The 17,768-nt window shown below is 46.5% G+C and overlaps 1 protein-coding gene across 1 annotated transcript in view; it reads right to left on the bottom strand.

Annotated features, from left to right (window-relative positions):
• Nucleotides 1–17,768, bottom strand: part of LOC310854013 (kinesin-like protein KIF13B) — a 138,665-nt gene that overhangs the window by 25,184 nt on the left and 95,713 nt on the right. Inside the window, exons 20-31 of the mRNA XM_083758486.1 lie at nucleotides 17,282–17,428; nucleotides 14,896–15,045; nucleotides 13,268–13,390; nucleotides 11,802–11,975; nucleotides 10,270–10,427; nucleotides 8,355–8,487; nucleotides 6,790–6,975; nucleotides 6,489–6,588; nucleotides 3,736–3,862; nucleotides 1,799–1,854; nucleotides 1,069–1,193; nucleotides 415–690 (exon numbers count right to left, since the gene is read on the bottom strand). Of these exons, the coding sequence (XP_083614612.1) occupies nucleotides 415–690; nucleotides 1,069–1,193; nucleotides 1,799–1,854; nucleotides 3,736–3,862; nucleotides 6,489–6,588; nucleotides 6,790–6,975; nucleotides 8,355–8,487; nucleotides 10,270–10,427; nucleotides 11,802–11,975; nucleotides 13,268–13,390; nucleotides 14,896–15,045; nucleotides 17,282–17,428 (1,755 nt within the window). The remainder of the gene's footprint in view (nucleotides 1–414; nucleotides 691–1,068; nucleotides 1,194–1,798; nucleotides 1,855–3,735; nucleotides 3,863–6,488; nucleotides 6,589–6,789; nucleotides 6,976–8,354; nucleotides 8,488–10,269; nucleotides 10,428–11,801; nucleotides 11,976–13,267; nucleotides 13,391–14,895; nucleotides 15,046–17,281; nucleotides 17,429–17,768) is intronic.

Below are 17,768 nucleotides of genomic sequence, written 5' to 3' on the forward strand. Positions count from 1 at the left end.
ATGTCTAGGTTATCGGATGTCTAGGTTATCGGATGTCTAGGTTATCGGATGTCTAGGTTATCGGATGTCTAGGCCGGTTACATACTAAGTTGGCTTACATGTGCGTGCACACACGCACCCCACGAACGAGGGGAATAGCGCCGTCAATGACCACGTGTGACAGAGAGGACCACTGAGAGCATCCTTTACGGTTCAAAGGCTCACCCCGGGGATGTTGGAGACCACCTCGAAGGTGACCCCAGAGCATCCCTTACGGTTCAAAGGCTCACCCTGGGGATGCAGAGCATCCTTTACGGTTCAAAGGCTCACCCTGGGGATGCAGAGCATCCTTTACGGTTCAGAGGCTCACCCTGGGGATGTTGGAGACCACCTCGAAGGTGACCCCAGAGCATCCTTTACGGTTCAGAGGCTCACCCCGGGGATGTTGGAGACCACCTCGAAGGTGACCCCGCAGCCGGGGATGGTGCTGCGGGTGGACATCCTCCTCAGGAAGTTCTGGGCGAAGCCCGGCCGGCCCGGGTTGAGGTTGACGCAGATGCGCTTGCGCAGCACCAGCTGCATGTCGGCCGGGTGGCTGAGCTGCACCACCGCGCGCACGCTCAGGTAGACGCGCTGCTCCAGCCACGCGCCGCCTCGGCTCAGCTGGGGACACTCGTGGACCGTCGAGTCCCACGACGCCTCCGCTTTCACCTGGAGAGGGAGCGAGCCGTGACGATGATGAGGAAGTGAGTCGTAATAGAATCTTTAGACCGTTGTTATCTCTGATCCATAACGTTAGGAGGAGTTCTCCTTACTTTTGAGCTCTCGTCTGTAGTAAAGATACACTCCGAGCCCCCCACATTCTAAAATACACTGTATTTTAGACGTAATAAAAAAACATCTTTGTAGTAGTAAAAGTGTATTTTTGTGGATAATTTATTTGGCGCGCTCCTGTTGTGTAAGGTTTCTAATAGAATCAGTTTTAACCATAAAACAACAATGGCTCACAATGTGAATTTCTCAAATTCTTGGCCCTCGGTAACACACACACACACACACACACACACACACACACACAGCCTTCCTTACCTCTCCATCATAGTGTTTGACTATCTGCAGGTCAAAGTAGTCATCCTCATCCTCTCCGCTCAGAGTGGCATCCCAACCCCCTGCCTCAGGCACCTCAAACTGATCCTGAGAGCCCAGGTCATCAGCTGGGAGAGGAAGGACAGCATTACATCATTATTGGTATCGGCCCGCTTTCCCAAAGGACACATGGTGTAAGAGGTATAGGGCTGTATTTTGCGTGTCTTAAGTACCAGGTCTTATTCCCTAACTTGAGTAAACTAAAGACCTGGAGGCGTGATCAATGCTCTTTGGCCACTCAGAATAGCCAAATGGCATTGATCACGCCTCCAGGTCTTTAGTTTACTCAAGTTAGGGAATAAGTCCTGGTACTTAAGACACGCAAAATACAGCCCTTTGTGTTGAACATGCTCAGATGTCCTCTAGGCCGCACACAGAAGCCTGTGAACATAGACATTCCATACATAGATGTGCCACGCAATGGTAGGCCTCAGGTCTAGCATTCTGAAATTTAATTTAATAATATTTGGACTGCTGACAGTATATATATATATATATATATATATATATATATTTTTTTTTTTAAGAGTAAAGAGAGCCTAGAGGACATCTGAGCATGTCCAACACCATACCTCTTACACCATGTGTCCTTTGGGAAACCGGGTCATTAGCTGTAGAAGTACTTTTACACCATTGTTACAAAGTAGTTAAACAACAAACGAGCCAAGCCTACCACTGAGGTCCAGGAAGAGGACAGGGGTGTGGGTCTCCATCCCGGGGAGAGGGACCCTGCACACACACACACACACACACACACACACACACACACACACACACACACACACACACACACACACACACACACACACACACACACACACACACACACACACACACACACACACACTCAGTCTTTCCATTTATATATGCACTGTAGTATGACTGTTGAGTAATAATAATAATAATAATAATAATAAAACTTTATTTGTATAGCACCTTTCATGACATGAAATGCAGCTCAAAGTGCTTTACAGAACAATGGAGAATAAAAGAAAAGCAAGGCAACGACAAAAAACAAGCAGTAATGCAATACAGTGAGGACATGAATAACAAAAATAAATAAAAAATAAAAGATCAATTAAAAGCAATGTTGTAGAGGTGGGTCTTGAGCTGAGCTTTAAAAATGTCTACAGAGGCTGCCTGTCGAAGGTACAGAGGGAGTAAGACCAAAGCTACAGAAATTAGATTAGACCAATTGTGTCCGCATGTCCCATTTACTATGAAAATGTACATTTCCAGTCAGTCAGTCAGTCAGTCAGTCAGTCAGTCACCCCCAGGCATGACCATAATGGTCATGCCGCGTGACATCACGTGACATTAAGGTTGGGCGATATGCCAATTTTTTTCAACCGCCCATCGTCTGACCAAGAATCGGCGATTGACGATGTATTCGTGTCATAAAAGTAAAGTGAGAACAGCTCAGATCTACAAGCTCTTAAGGTGCCGGGTCCTGCCTGTTTTTGCAGCTCCGTTCGCTAGGCGTTGAGAGCTTGTAGATCAGTCTGTTTCTGCTGCGCAGCCAGGGTAACTTGCTCCCTTGCCTCCCCGCACCGCTCCGTCGGAGGCTCGGAGCGGAGCCCACAAGCTCCTGCGGCCGGGCTGATCCACAGGCTCTCAAGGCGCATTGGGATTGTGATGAGACACGAGACAGCAGTGTGCATTCTGTTGTGACTGTATATTATTAAACTGCATGGGTCTGGACTCCGGAGCTTAAACAACATGTAGGCTACAGCCTCCCTCGGCTCATCAAACCCTGTACACTCAAGACACTGCCCCCGCTGACACCCTTATTTATCCATATATGGAGCTGACCTGCTCTGACATTCCATTATGTTGATCTGACCTCATCAAACCCTGTATACTTAAGATACACTCCATATATGGACAGTAGATAATTCATTCCATATGTTGATCTGACCTCATCAAACCCTGTATACTTAAGATACACTCCATATATGGCCAGTAGAGAATTCATTCCATATGTTGATCTGACCCCCTATATACCAAAGCGATGGCTCTCGCCCAGCAGTCTGATGTCACTCAGGCAGATGTGTGCACGCGACCTCGCCCTTCTCACCCTCAGGCGTCTTACTGGTAGACTAACTATGCAAACTGGGTTATTAGAATATACAGTAGCCACCTTAATGGGTCAAACTAGCACTGTGGATTCTGCTGAAAACCTACAGATACACAGTTAGACACACAGACACAGACACAGACAGATACACAGACACAGACACAGACAGATACAGATACACAGACACAGACACATACAGATACACAGACACAGACACAGACACAGACAGATACAGATACACAGACACAGACACATACAGATACACAGACACAGACACAGATACACAGACACAGATACACAGACACAGACACAGACAGATACACAGACACAGACAGATACACAGACAGACAGATACACAGACACAGACACAGACACAGACACATACACATACACATACACAGACACAGACACAGATACACAGACACAGACACAGACACAGACACAGACGCAGACGCAGATACACAGATACACAGATACAGACACAGACACAGACACAGACACAGATACAGACACAGACACAGACAGTTACTTACCACTCAGCAGGAGCTCCAGGGATCCCACTGCCTGCAGAAGGAACCATAACGGAGTTTCTCTCCTCTGTCAGCGTCAGACGCCACTCCAACAACTGAGCCTCTCTCTCCACGTCGTCCTCTGTCTTCTCTGTGCAGCATCCAACACAATGGAACCACACAGGTTAGCATCCAACACAATGGAACCAGACAGGTTAGCATCCAACACAATGGACCCAGACAGGTTAGCATCCAACACAATGGAACCAGACAGGTTAGCATCCAACACAATGGAACCAGACAGGTTAGCATCCAACACAATGAACCCAGACAGGTTAGCATCCAACACAATGGAACCAGACAGGTTAGCATCCAACACAATGGAACCAGACAGGTTAGCATCCAACACAATGGACCCAGACAGGTTAGCATCCAACACAATGGAACCAGACAGGTTAGCATCCAACACAATGGACCCAGACAGGTTAGCATCCAACACAATGGAACCAGACAGGTTAGCATCCAACACAATGGAACCAGACAGGTTAGCATCCAACACAATGGACCCAGACAGGTTAGCATCCAACACAATGGACCCAGACAGGTTAGCATCCAACACAATGGAACCAGACAGGTTAACATCCAACACAATGGAACCAGACAGGTTAGCATCCAACACAATGGACCCAGACAGGTTAGCATCCAACACAATGGAACCAGACAGGTTAGCATCCAACACAATGGAACCAGACAGGTTAGCATCCAACACAATGGACCCAGACAGAGCATCCAACACAATGGAACCAGACAGGGTAGCATCCAACACAATGGAACCAGACAGGTTAGCATCCAACACAATGGAACCAGACAGGTTAGCATCCAACACAATGGAACCAGACAGGTTAGCATCCAACACAATGGAACCAGACAGGTTAGCATCCAACACCAACTGGAACCAGACAGGGTAGCATCCAACACAATGGAACAGACAGGTTAGCATCCAACACAATGGAACCAGACAGGTTAGCATCCAACACAATGGACCCAGACAGGTTAGCATCCAACACAATGGAACCAGACAGGTTAGCATCCAACACAATGGAACCAGACAGGTTAGCATCCAACACAATGGAACCAGACAGGTTAGCATCCAACACAATGGAACCAGACAGGTTAGCATCCAACACAATGGAACCAGACAGGTTAGCATCCAACACAATGGAACCAGACAGGTTAGCATCCAACACAATGGAACCAGACAGGTTAGCATCCAACACAATGGAACCAGACAGGTTAGCATCCAACACAATGGAACCAGACAGGTTAGCATCCAACACAATGGAACCAGACAGGTTAGCATCCAACACAATGGAACCAGACAGGTTAGCATCCAACACAATGGAACCAGACAGGTTAGCATCCAACACAATGGAACCAGACAGGTTAGCATCCAACACAATGGAACCAGACAGGTTAGCATCCAACACAATGGAACCAGACAGGTTAGCATCCAACACAATGGAACCAGACAGGTTAGCATCCAACACAATGGAACCAGACAGGTTAGCATCCAACACAATGGAACCAGACAGGTTAGCATCCAACACAATGGAACCAGACAGGTTAGCATCCAACACAATGGAACCCAGACAGGTTAGCATCCAACACAATGGAACCAGACAGGTTAGCATCCAACACAATGGAACCAGACAGGTTAGCATCCAACACAATGGAACCCAGACAGGTTAGCATCCAACACAATGGAACCAGACAGGTTAGCATCCAACACAATGGAACCAGACAGGTTAGCATCCAACACAATGGAACCAGACAGGTTAGCATCCAACACAATGGACCCAGACAGGTTAGCATCCAACACAATGGACCCAGACAGGTTAGCATCCAACACAATGGAACCAGACAGGTTAACATCCAACACAATGGAACCAGACAGGTTAGCATCCAACACAATGGACCCAGACAGGTTAGCATCCAACACAATGGAACCAGACAGGTTAGCATCCAACACAATGGAACCAGACAGGTTAGCATCCAACACAATGGACCCAGACAGGTTAGCATCCAACACAATGGAACCAGACAGGTTAGCATCCAACACAATGGACCCAGACAGGTTAGCATCCAACACAATGGACCCAGACAGGTTAGCATCCAACACAATGGAACCAGACAGGGTAGCATCCAACACAATGGAACCAGACAGGTTAGCATCCAACACAATGGAACCAGACAGGTTAGCATCCAACACAATGGAACCAGACAGGTTAGCATCCAACACAATGGAACCAGACAGGTTAGCATCCAACACAATGGAACCAGACAGGGTAGCATCCAACACAATGGAACCAGACAGGTTAGCATCCAACACAATGGAACCAGACAGGTTAGCATCCAACACAATGGACCCAGACAGGTTAGCATCCAACACAATGGAACCAGACAGGTTAGCATCCAACACAATGGAACCAGACAGGTTAGCATCCAACACAATGGACCCAGACAGGTTAGCATCCAACACAATGGAACCAGACAGGTTAGCATCCAACACAATGGAACCAGACAGGTGCTGGTACATCATGTGCTCCTAATACACATGAACACTGAGACACCGCCTGGCGTGCTAAGTGAGAGAGTCGCCGTGCAGATCATGTTCATTATTAGTATTGTTATAAAAAACATGAAAACAGGTCTGCGACCCAATGTTTCAGAAACACTGTTCTATGGTGTGTGTGTGTGTGTGTGTGTGTGTGTGTTACCTGTCTTGCTGACCAGGGTCTGCAAATGTTGGTCTAGGTATTCTTGTCTCTTGGTGAGAGCCTCCAGCCACTGACGTCTCAACCGCTCCAAATCATGCTCCTACCACACACACACACACACACACACACACACACACACACACACACACACACACACACACACACACACACACACACACACACACACACACACACACACACACACACACAGACAGTAAAGTACCGATGGACAGGCAGAGGACTCATTTCACTCCGGATGAAAGGAAGACACATGCATGCACATGGCGAGCATCCCTCTGACCTGGTAGCTGTCCATGTCGTCCTGTTCCTGTGGCCCTGCCGGCTCCGTGGCTCTGCTCTGGCTGAGCCTGGCCTGTCTGATCTCCACACAGCCCACGGACACGGCCAGCAGCACCTCGGCGATGAGCGGCATGGTCCCCGAGTCCTGCACCGAACGCACCTCCACCTGGACGCGGCGGGACTGACCCTGCACGGTTTGGAGACACGCCTTTACCGTCTATTTGGTCATCCTTTCCCCATTTAGGGTTAGGGCTAACCCTAACCCTAACCCTGCACGGTTTGAAGACATGCCTTTACCATCTATTTGGTCATCCTTTCCCCATTTGACTGCCTGCCTAAATATGTCCCAAACCGCCCCCTAAGGTCTTCCACCGCCGGCCTGCTCGCTTTGCCCAAAAAAATGGCAACTAAAAAATACGGGGAAGCAGCTTTTTGCTTCTACGGGCCGTCGGCATGGAACAAGCTCCCACTGTACCTTCGTCAGGCAGCCTCTGTAGACATTTTAAAGCTCAGCTCAAGACCCACTTCTACAACATTGCCTTTAATTGATCTTGTATTTTTTATTTTTCACGTCCTCACTGTACTGCATTACTGCTTGTTTTTTAATGTCGTTGCCTTGCTTTTCTTTTATTCTCCATTGTTCTGTAAAGCACTTTGAGCTGCATTTCATGTCATGAAAGGTGCTATACAAATAAAGTTTTATTATTATTATTATTTATTTTTCTGAAAAATAAACGTGCTATACCAGAGGTTCTCAAGCTTCTTCATGCCAAGGAGCCCTAGAGTTATGTATATTTGGCAGCCATCTAAAAATATTTAGTTCCAGGGACCCCCCAGAAGGACCCCCCAGAAGCAAAGATTTTAGTTAAAATGGTTGATTTGAAAAAAATATATATATATATTCAAAGATTTGCACACATTTTGTGCAAATCTTTCTTCTGGCTCCCAAACTATGGAATGGACTCCCTATTGAAATTAGAACTGTAGACTCACTCCCAATTTTCTATAGTGTGTTTCAATGTTTCATTATTATTGATATTGTTTGGATGTTCTATTGTTAGACTGATGATTGGTTTAACTATGATCCTAGACCTAGATGACTATTTCTATCCATTTGATGTATTGCCTTGTGTTACTCCTTGCTTACTCTAAATCACTCTGGATTAAAGGTCATTACACACTGGCGAATTAGCGACGCGATGCGAATAAGCGATCTGAAAATGCGAAATATTGCATGTTGCAGTTCGCCTGCGAATCTCTGCAAAATACGACACCAGAGCGAACAAATAAAAGCGAAAACGGTCGCATTTTCGCACATTCGCCACTGATGTGGAAGCTTGCATGGACTTCAATTGTTTTTTTTTTAATGCGAATTATTCGCACAAATATATCGCGTCGCCAATTCGCCAGTGTGTAATGACCTTAAGAGTGTCTGCTAAATGTCTAAATTGTAACGTTCATAGAATTCATTCACGCGTAGTAGCGCTGCTCTGTAACCAAATGGTTTGTGGCTAATTAAGTAACTATAAAGTGTATAAACACGCGCGCGCGCACACACACACACACCTGCCGTAATTGAAAAATGCCTCCAGTGCGGACGTCTCTAGCAGGTACGACCTCCACAGGGACAAAGTCTCCGTTCTCATTGATCTCCAGGATTTGAATCCACATCTCGAGGCGCCGCGTTACCTCGCTCCACCTGCAGGGGGAGACAATGTCAGACTCACGTTTCAGTCAATTCTCTTTTACAGTGTACGTTAATCTTTAGGGCCCCAGATCACACCTTAGAAAGCACGAGTGTCTACTGTCTATTTCAAACAAAGTATTTTTTGACCGGGGAGTCATATTTTGACAGCAGCAACTGCCTGTCATAATTTCACCCCCCTCCCTATCTAATTATTGGACAGTATTAAGATGTTGATATTAAATTTGTATTCACCTTAAAGGCCCCAAATCACACCGTAGAAAGCACGAGTGTCTAATACTTGCTATGCATCCCAAATAAGCTTTATAATGTGTTATGATAAAAGTTATGATTATATTATTATAAATGTTTATGAGAAAATTATATTGTCTTATAATATGCTTTACAATGAGTTATAAACATGGAATACATAGCAAGTTATGAAGTATTATAAGTAGTATAATTATTAAATAGTATTAGTCATTATAATAAAATGTATAATGTGTTAAGGTTATAAAGTATTATGATTATCTATGAGCGCTTAAAATATAATTATACATGTTTATGAGAAGATTATAAGATCTTATAAGTGTCTTCATAATGCGTTATAAACATGGGATGCATAGCAAGTGTTCTTTATTATCAATAAATTGGTTTATAGCCACTGTTAAAACGTACTGTTAGGGCATCACACACTAGATTCTATCCAGATTCTCATGCTTGCCCGAACACAGCAATAACTAGAACTGCACTCTGTCGAGTGCATACTTGCTTGTTGCACACTAGTAGGCCATAAATGGCCAACTAGTGCGCAAGCAGAGCGCGCAAGTCCTTTCGACCGCTGTAAACTGTCAAATCTCAGTATCTCTGTGAAGGAACGTTTGAAATGTATAATTTTTAGATGTAACTATTTGCTACCTACCTACTTTATGCATATAAACACCTAGTATTTAAGTATGATTCAAGTTTCTATCTATATAAGTTTGGGTGAAGAGCTAGTCATACACATACACACCACGTACTCTGGTCCCAGCAGATCAGGCACAACTTGCTATTTTATTTTTACTGATTATGTATATAGTATACGTATGACTAGCTCTAAATGATGATGTAAGAGATATGGTCATTTGTGGTCGTTTGGTCCCAGCAAAGCAGGCATATACTATATAGGCATATACTATATATAGTATATAGGCATATACTATATACGTATACATATATACTATATAGAGTGTGTAGTTGTAAGTTGATTAGCGGTATACTGTGGTTACTTTGCGCCAAAAGCCGTGACAGCTGTCCCGCCATTTGATGTTTATGCAAGAAAACAGCAAATCTGTGCCTGGTTTGCTGGGACCAAACGACCACAAATGACCATATTTCTTACGTCATCATTAAGAGCTAGTCATACATATACACACCACGTACTCTGGTCCCAGCAGATCAGGCACAATTTGCTATTTTATTTTTACTGATTATGTATATAGTATACGTATGACTAGCTCTAAATGATGACATAAGAAATATGGTCATTTGTGGTCATTTGGTCCCAGCAAAACAGGCACAGATTTGATGTTTTTCTGCATAAACATCGAATGGCGGGACAGCTGTCATGGCGGAAGAGACCGGGCGAAAACATTACTTGCGCACTCTGCTTGCGCAAGTAATAAATATGAACAGTCTATGTGCGTGTGTACCAGTGTACTACGTGCGTGTGTACCAGTCTACGTGCGTGTGTACCAGTCTACGTGCGTGTGTACCAGTCTACGTGCGTGTGTACCAGTGTACGTGCGTGCGTACCTGTCCCTCAGTGTGCGCGTCTTGGCCTGGATGATGCTCAGGTCCCACAGAGCAGGGTTCCTGCCCGGGTCAGCCTGCCGGTGACCGAACACCTCGATGGCCACCGCGCCCTCCGTCAGGTACTCGATCAGCTCCTCTGTCACCGTCACCGCCAGCTCCTACGAGGACACACACAGACACATTCACAGACACATTCACAGACACACACACATTCACAGACACACACACATTCCATTCACAGACACATTCACAGACACAGACACATTCCATTCACAGACACATTCACAGACACACACACATTCCACAACGTTAGATATGTTGCCATATTTCTACCACATTGTGGTAAATTTACCCATTCTGACCTGAGATCAGATTCATACGAGGTTTCCACTGGACACACACTGGTCTGATTAACCCATTCTGACCTGAGATCAGATTCATACGAGGTTTCCACTGGACACACACTGGTCTGATTAACCCATTCTGACCTGAGATCAGATTCTAAAAATGTCGTTCTTCGATTTTTCAAAAATAGCAGACCTACAAGCTCGTATCGCGCCACTCGGTGGCGCGCTATGAGCTTGTAGATCTGCTATTTTTCAATAGCTAAAGCAAAACATGATGCCGACACCAAAATGGGTTCCCGTTCAGAATGGGCTAATCTGTGGTTCCCTAATCTGCCCCCGTCAGTGTGATTTCTGGTCTAGAGGGGCGGATTCTAATTTGATGGCAAAAACAGCCGGTGAATCCTATTGGTTCCGTTGAATCTTCTGAAATAATTAAAAATAATTGTTTTATATATAATGTAATGTATTTTATGTGTGGACCCCAGGAAGAGGTACTGTAGATATTTACTAGGTGGAAATCTAGAAGGCTACGATTCGATTATAAATCCTTTATCGATGCATCACGATGCATGTCGCTTCCAATAAAAAGTGCTTTCTAATGATACATTTACTTCCATTATCTTTTATTGCACTACAAAAAAAAAATCACACCTGTGTGAAGTGAGGGGCACTCTTATCAGCGCCCCTCAATTATAAATATAGTTTTTTGAGGGGCGCTAGCCCCTCCTATGCCCAGCTTTCCGGGTATGTGTAAACACAAACATTGACCTGTGATTGGCTGATCACCCCATAGCGATGATTTGATTGGCTGAGCAAAGCACATATACCGGTATTGAAGATAAAACTGAGGGCAGAAAAATGAAGACAGAAAAGTGAGGACGCAAATTGTGATTGGCCAGAATGACATGATGTATCATATTGTCATAGTATGATGATAAGAGCGCCACTCACTTCACACATGTGTGAATCGATTCATAAATCGTCCATGTACGCATCGCGTTTAATCTATGAATCAATTTTCATTTTCCACCCCTAGTATTTACTCAATCTATCTATCTATCTAATCTATGAATCCATTTTCATTTTCCACCCCTAGAATTTACTCAAAACCCCTAAAAATGTGTCCACTATCCGCATAACGACCCCATGGCCTAGAGAGAGACCTATAGTGACATCAGCTCTCACCTTACAGCTGTCAAACACCACCATACAGTGGGGGTCTTTGCTGCTGGGGGAGGAGGCGGAGGGATCCACCTCGGGGGCCACTATGATGGGCTCCGGCTGGTCCCAGAAGGAGTACTGACAGAAGACGAAGTTGGACAGGTACTGGGGGAGACCTGTGGCCTGGAGGATCTTAATCTGGACAGGAGACACAGTGCAGAACACAACTCAGACCTGTGGCCTGGAGGATCTTAATCTGGACAGGAGACACAGTGCAGAACACAACTCAGACCTGTGGCCTGGAGGATCTTAGTCTGGACAGGAGACACAGTGCAGAACACAACTCAGACCTGTGGTCTGGAGGATCTTAATCTGGACAGGAGACACAGTGCAGAACACAACTCAGACCTGTGGCCTGGAGGATCTTAATCTGGACAGGAGACACAGTGCAGAACACAACTCAGACCTGTGGTCTGGAGGATCTTAATCTGGACAGGAGACACAGTGCAGAACACAACTCAGACCTGTGGTCTGGAGGATCTTAATCTGGACAGGAGACACAGTGCAGAACACAACTCAGACCTGTGGCCTGGAGGATCTTAATCTGGACAGGAGACACAGTGCAGAACACAACTCAGCCTGTCTGTACCCTTATACCGGTAGTAATGTTCATACTGCATGTGCTCCTTTTGTATTGTTGCTTGTTTTATGCACGGGGACTACGAATCAACATAAATAAATACATAAATATTGTTGAAAGTATGCAGTGACAGGGGCACGGTGGCACAGTTGGTAGTGCTGTCGCCTCACAGCTAGAAGGTCCTGGGTTCGATTCCCGCTGGGGACGCTGTGGGCGCTGGCGGCGTGTTCCCTCCTCCGCGTCATCAGTGCCCATACCCGAGGCGGGGGTTGGCGAAAGGGCCTTTCTGTGTGGAGTTTGCATGTTCTCCCCGTGTCCCCTAGGGTAGGTACCCTCACATGTTCTCCCCGTGTCCCCTAGGGTAGGTACCCTCACAAAAACATGCCGTAATCCTGGTCTCTAAAACTACCTCCCCCTGGCCAGCCGGGGCGCCTGATGGAGGGGAAAGGAACTGGTCGGAATAACGTGTCCCTTCCACGCGCTACGTCCGGCCGGGGAAATTCCCCTCTGTCAGGTGAAAAGAAGCAGCTTGGACTCCTCATGCATAGAAGGAGGCATGAGGTCAGTCCGCTGCCCCCCCCCCCCCCCCCAGGTTGGCAGAGGAAGTGTAGCGCCCAGGATTACATTAGATAATTGGCACTGGGTGAAAAGAAAACTGGGTTACAAAATCGTGGGATAAAAATTTAGAAAAAAAACAAAAAAGAAAGTATGCGGTGAAGAACAGTGCAGATGGTGTGTGTGTACAGTGTGTGTGTACAGTGTGTGTGTATCTCTCCTACCATGCAGATGGTGTGTGTGTGTACAGTGTGTGTGTACAGTGTGTGTGTGTGTGTGTGTGTATCTCTCCTACCATGCAGACCAATTTGCGATCCTGCATTTCTCCGTCAGGGCTGTTGTCGTCCTCTCCTCCAGCCATTCCGTCATGGAAGCCTCCTGCCACTCTCACCACCTCCACGTGGAGGCGTCCCGCCACCTGACACCAGGAGACAAATCAAAGGAATCAATTGAAAAGATCCATCCAGCCATCCCATCTTCAACCGCTTATCCATAGTAGTCAGGTCACGGGGGCGACAGCTCCACCAGAGAGCTCCAGACTTCCCTCTCCAGAGCAACACGGGTAACCAGACTTCCCTCTCCAGAGCAACACGGGTAACCAGACTTCCACACAATGTTTAAAAGACATATCAACCCAGCCCCTCAACACCCAGCCCCTCAACACCCAGCCCCTCACCACCCAGCCCCTCACCACCCAGCCCCTCAACACCCAGCCCCTCAACACCCAGCCCCTCACCACCCAGCCCCTCACCACCCAGCCCCTCACCACCCAGCCCCTCACCACCCAGCCCCTCACCACCCAGCCCCTCACCACCCAGCCCCTCAACACCCAGCCCCTCAACACCCAGCCCCTCACCACACAGCCCCTCACCACCCAGCCCCTCACCACCCAGCCCCTCAACACCCAGCCCCTCAACACCCAGCCCCTCACCACCCAGCCCCTCACCACCCAGCCCCTCACCACCCAGCCCCTCACCACCCAGCCCCTCACCACCCAGCCCCTCAACACCCAGAGCCTTCAGCATTTCTGGACAAATCTCATCAACCCCCAGAGCTTTGCCACTGTGGAGCTGCTATTGAAAAGCAATGAAAAGATTGCTCATTGTATATAACGCTGCTAAAGAATCAATAATAGTTTGGGTGGATTTTCACTGAAAAATCCATTGTGCATTTTTACATTCTCCGACTTAGATTAACAGCATCGCAAGTGGTTGACTGACCAAGGGTTGACACTGAAACATATAGAATTGGTAAGTCGTTTGGCTCAATGGTTGATGGAATTAACCCCTGGCCTACCGTTCCCGGAAAAAACGGATTATTGCTAAAAATACAAACCTCCCGTTCACGGAATTAACGGAATGTCAATCAATGTCAGTTATCGGGGATTCAATAGAGCAAAAATGCTAATATCACTAATGTTGGATGTAATTTACCAGAAAACGGCCGAAATCCGCGTGATCGTGCGCTATCGTGCACGCGCGCCGCCTCTATGTGCGTCGCTGTAAAAATTTTGATATTTTGCGATGTTTTGGGGTTGATTTGAGGTTAATTTGACTTAGTTATGAAAAATATAGCATTAGCTTAGCAATCCGGACCAGCCAAGCTAGTGACTAGGGTCAAAATACTCCCGGATGTTGTTGATCGTTGAACCGGAAGTGACTTAGGAAGATTCGTCTATTTTGGCCAAAATCAGCATAATGGTGCGTTCCCGCCATCTGGTGGCAATTCGAGAGAATACACTAGCAATGAAAAGAAATAAAAAAAACATCTGTTCAAACCACCAGATCTTTCTATTAATGTTTAAATGATGAATTAAAAATATGCCAATTTGTTACCCAAACAAAAAAATTGGGATTGGTAGTCCAAGCCTTGTATGGAATGTACGCTGTGTGTAGCAGGGCTCCTAAGTGCAGCGTACAGTACCTCCCCCTTCTGGTTGATGATGGGAACAGCATACTGCAGCTTGACGTCGTAGAAGAGGCAGGACAGGAAGACGTTGGCCACGCCGATCAGACTGTGGTTCTCCTGCTCGTCGAAGAACGGGTCGGCACGGCGGAAGTACGAACGCATCACCTAGAGGACGGACGGACACAAGGTCTGAGGTGAATATACACACACTTTAGTTTAGACCAGTGGTTCCCAAAGTGGGGTCCGGGGGTCCTTGAGGGGGTTCCAGGGGGTCCCCCAGCTAAATGATAGTTTAGGTGCCCCCTAGGGTAGATACCCTCACAAAAACATGCCGTAATCCTGGTCTCTAAAACTACCTCCCACTGGCCAGCCGGGGCACCTGATGGAGGAGAAAGGAACTGGTCGGAATAACGTGTCCCTTCCACGCGCTACGTCCGGCCGGGGAAATTCCCCTCTGTCAGGTGAAAAGAAGCAGCTTCGACTCCTCATGCATAGAAGGAGGCATGAGGTCAGTCCGCTGCCCCCCCCCCCCAGGTTGGCAGAGGAAGTGTAGCGCCCAGGATTACATTAGATAATTGGCACTGGGTGAAAAAGAAAAACTGGGTTACAAAATCGTGGGATAAAAATCTTATAAAAAAAAAAAGATAGTTAGGAACAAAATGGACCCTTATGGGTCTGTAACTCTGAGAGTGTACAAATGGAACACTCTCAGAGTTAATTTAACATTGATTTTATAATATAAATTGGGGGTTCCAGAGATAGAAAAGCCATTAAATGGGGGTCCGTAGACGAATGCATGTCAAACTGGGAGTCCATGAAATTAAACGGGTTGAGAATAACTGCTGGAGCCGTAGAAATCTTCTCTTATGGGGGTCCCTGCAGGCATATCTTTTCAAATGGGGGTCCCTGGCATATCTTTTCAAATGGGGGTCCCTGGCATATCTTTTCAAATGGGGGTCCCTGGCATATCTTTTCAAATGGGGGTCCCTGGCATATCTTTTCAAATGGGGGTCCCTGGCATATCTTTTCAAATGGGGGTCCACGGGCTAATTAATGTAAATTTGGCTGTCCTTGACATGAAAAGGTTTTGTGTTTGGTTGCGCTAGGGTGTTGCGCTCTGAAAATAGCAGATATACAAGCTCACAACACATGCTTGTAGATCGGCTATTGTCAGCATGCAACCATGTGTAAAATTAGCCATTGGGATCCCATCAAGGCCAGCCATAATACATTATTAGTCGACTAATATCTTACATATAGATAAGATAGACTGATACAGACAATAAGCCTCTCTGACTCACAGTGTGAGATAGACTGATACAGACAATAAGCCTCTCTGACTCAAAGTGTGCAGCCTAGTGTAGCCTATCACATCTGTAATCCGTGCAGTGCATTTGCATGAGATAAGCAAAGCCTGTATTTGACTCAAATTCCCGTCTATCCGCCCGGATAAGTGGATCATATGATTGACGAGAGCATTCAGTTTAACTGCTGTGTTGGGGTAAACCACGTTACAAAAAGCAATTTGACAAAATGGTGCACAACCACACAGTCAAATGTTCACAACAACCTCTCGCGGTGCCTGTGCTGTATGTACTGGACTTTGAGAATAAATGTCGATTCATGCTTTGAGAGACAAGTGTCGACCGACAAGTGGCACATCGCCTCTCAACGTTATAGCGACTGCGATTTGTTGACATGAGAACGTTGCCACAAAATGTAAACGAGCAAATAGATGTTGTATCCAACATCTTCCCAGCCAATCAAGAATACGCAAAATGTGCAACCTTTTGTACGGTACGGTACACAACACTGTACGCAATCCATTCTGTCCTTTTGACGTCACAACACCGTCAACATGTCAAAACATAAATTGGCCTTAACCCATTCTGAACGGGAACCCGTTTTGGTGTCAGCATCATGTCGTGCTTTACCTATTGAAAAATAGCAGATCTACAAGCTCATATCGCGCCACCGAGTGGCGCGCTACGAGCTTGTAGGTCTGCTATTTTTGGAAAAATCGAAGAACGACTGACATTTTCTAGAATCTGATCTCAGGTCAGAATGGGTTAATCAGACCCAGTGTGTGTCCAGTTGGAAACCTCGTATGAATCTGATCTCAGGTCAGATTGGGTTAAGCAGTGTTGATTTCGTTGACTAAAACTATGACCAGGGGGGTCCCCAGCAAAAGCAGTTAATATAGCATCACAATCATTTTATCCACTTTATCCATTATGCTGCTTGCTGGCTGTTCACATTGTGAGAAATGTCTCTCTTCTGGGGAGGGGGGCCCCTGGCACAAAGTCTTTTCAGATGGGGGTGGGGGGCAAATACATTTAGGGGGTCCTTGGCACGAAAGCTGACTTACAGGGTTAATAATAATAATAATAATAATACTTACAGGGTTATCGTCATCATAGTCCTTCCACTCCTGGTACAGTTCCCTCATGTCCACCAGCCTGTTCTCCATCTTCTCCAGAGCCCAGATCTGTTTGCCTTTCCCTTTACGTCTGACCTGCACCGCTGGCTCGCTCAGCACCGCATCACGCTACACACACACACACACACACACAGACACACACAGGCAGAGACACAGACACACACACACACACACACACACACACACACACACACACACACACACACACACAGAGACACAGACAGGCAGAGACACAGACACAGGCACAGACACAGACACAGGCACATACACACACAGACACAGACACACACAGGCACAGACACAGGCACAGGCACAGACACAGACACAGACACAGACACAGACACACACACACACACACACACACACACACACACACACACACACACACACACACACACACACACACACACACACACACACACACACACACACACACACTTGAATAGCT

This window comes from Protomyctophum parallelum (genome assembly GCF_964188405.1).
Source record: "Protomyctophum parallelum genome assembly, chromosome: 2".
Lineage (NCBI taxonomy): Eukaryota > Metazoa > Chordata > Actinopteri > Myctophiformes > Myctophidae > Protomyctophum > Protomyctophum parallelum.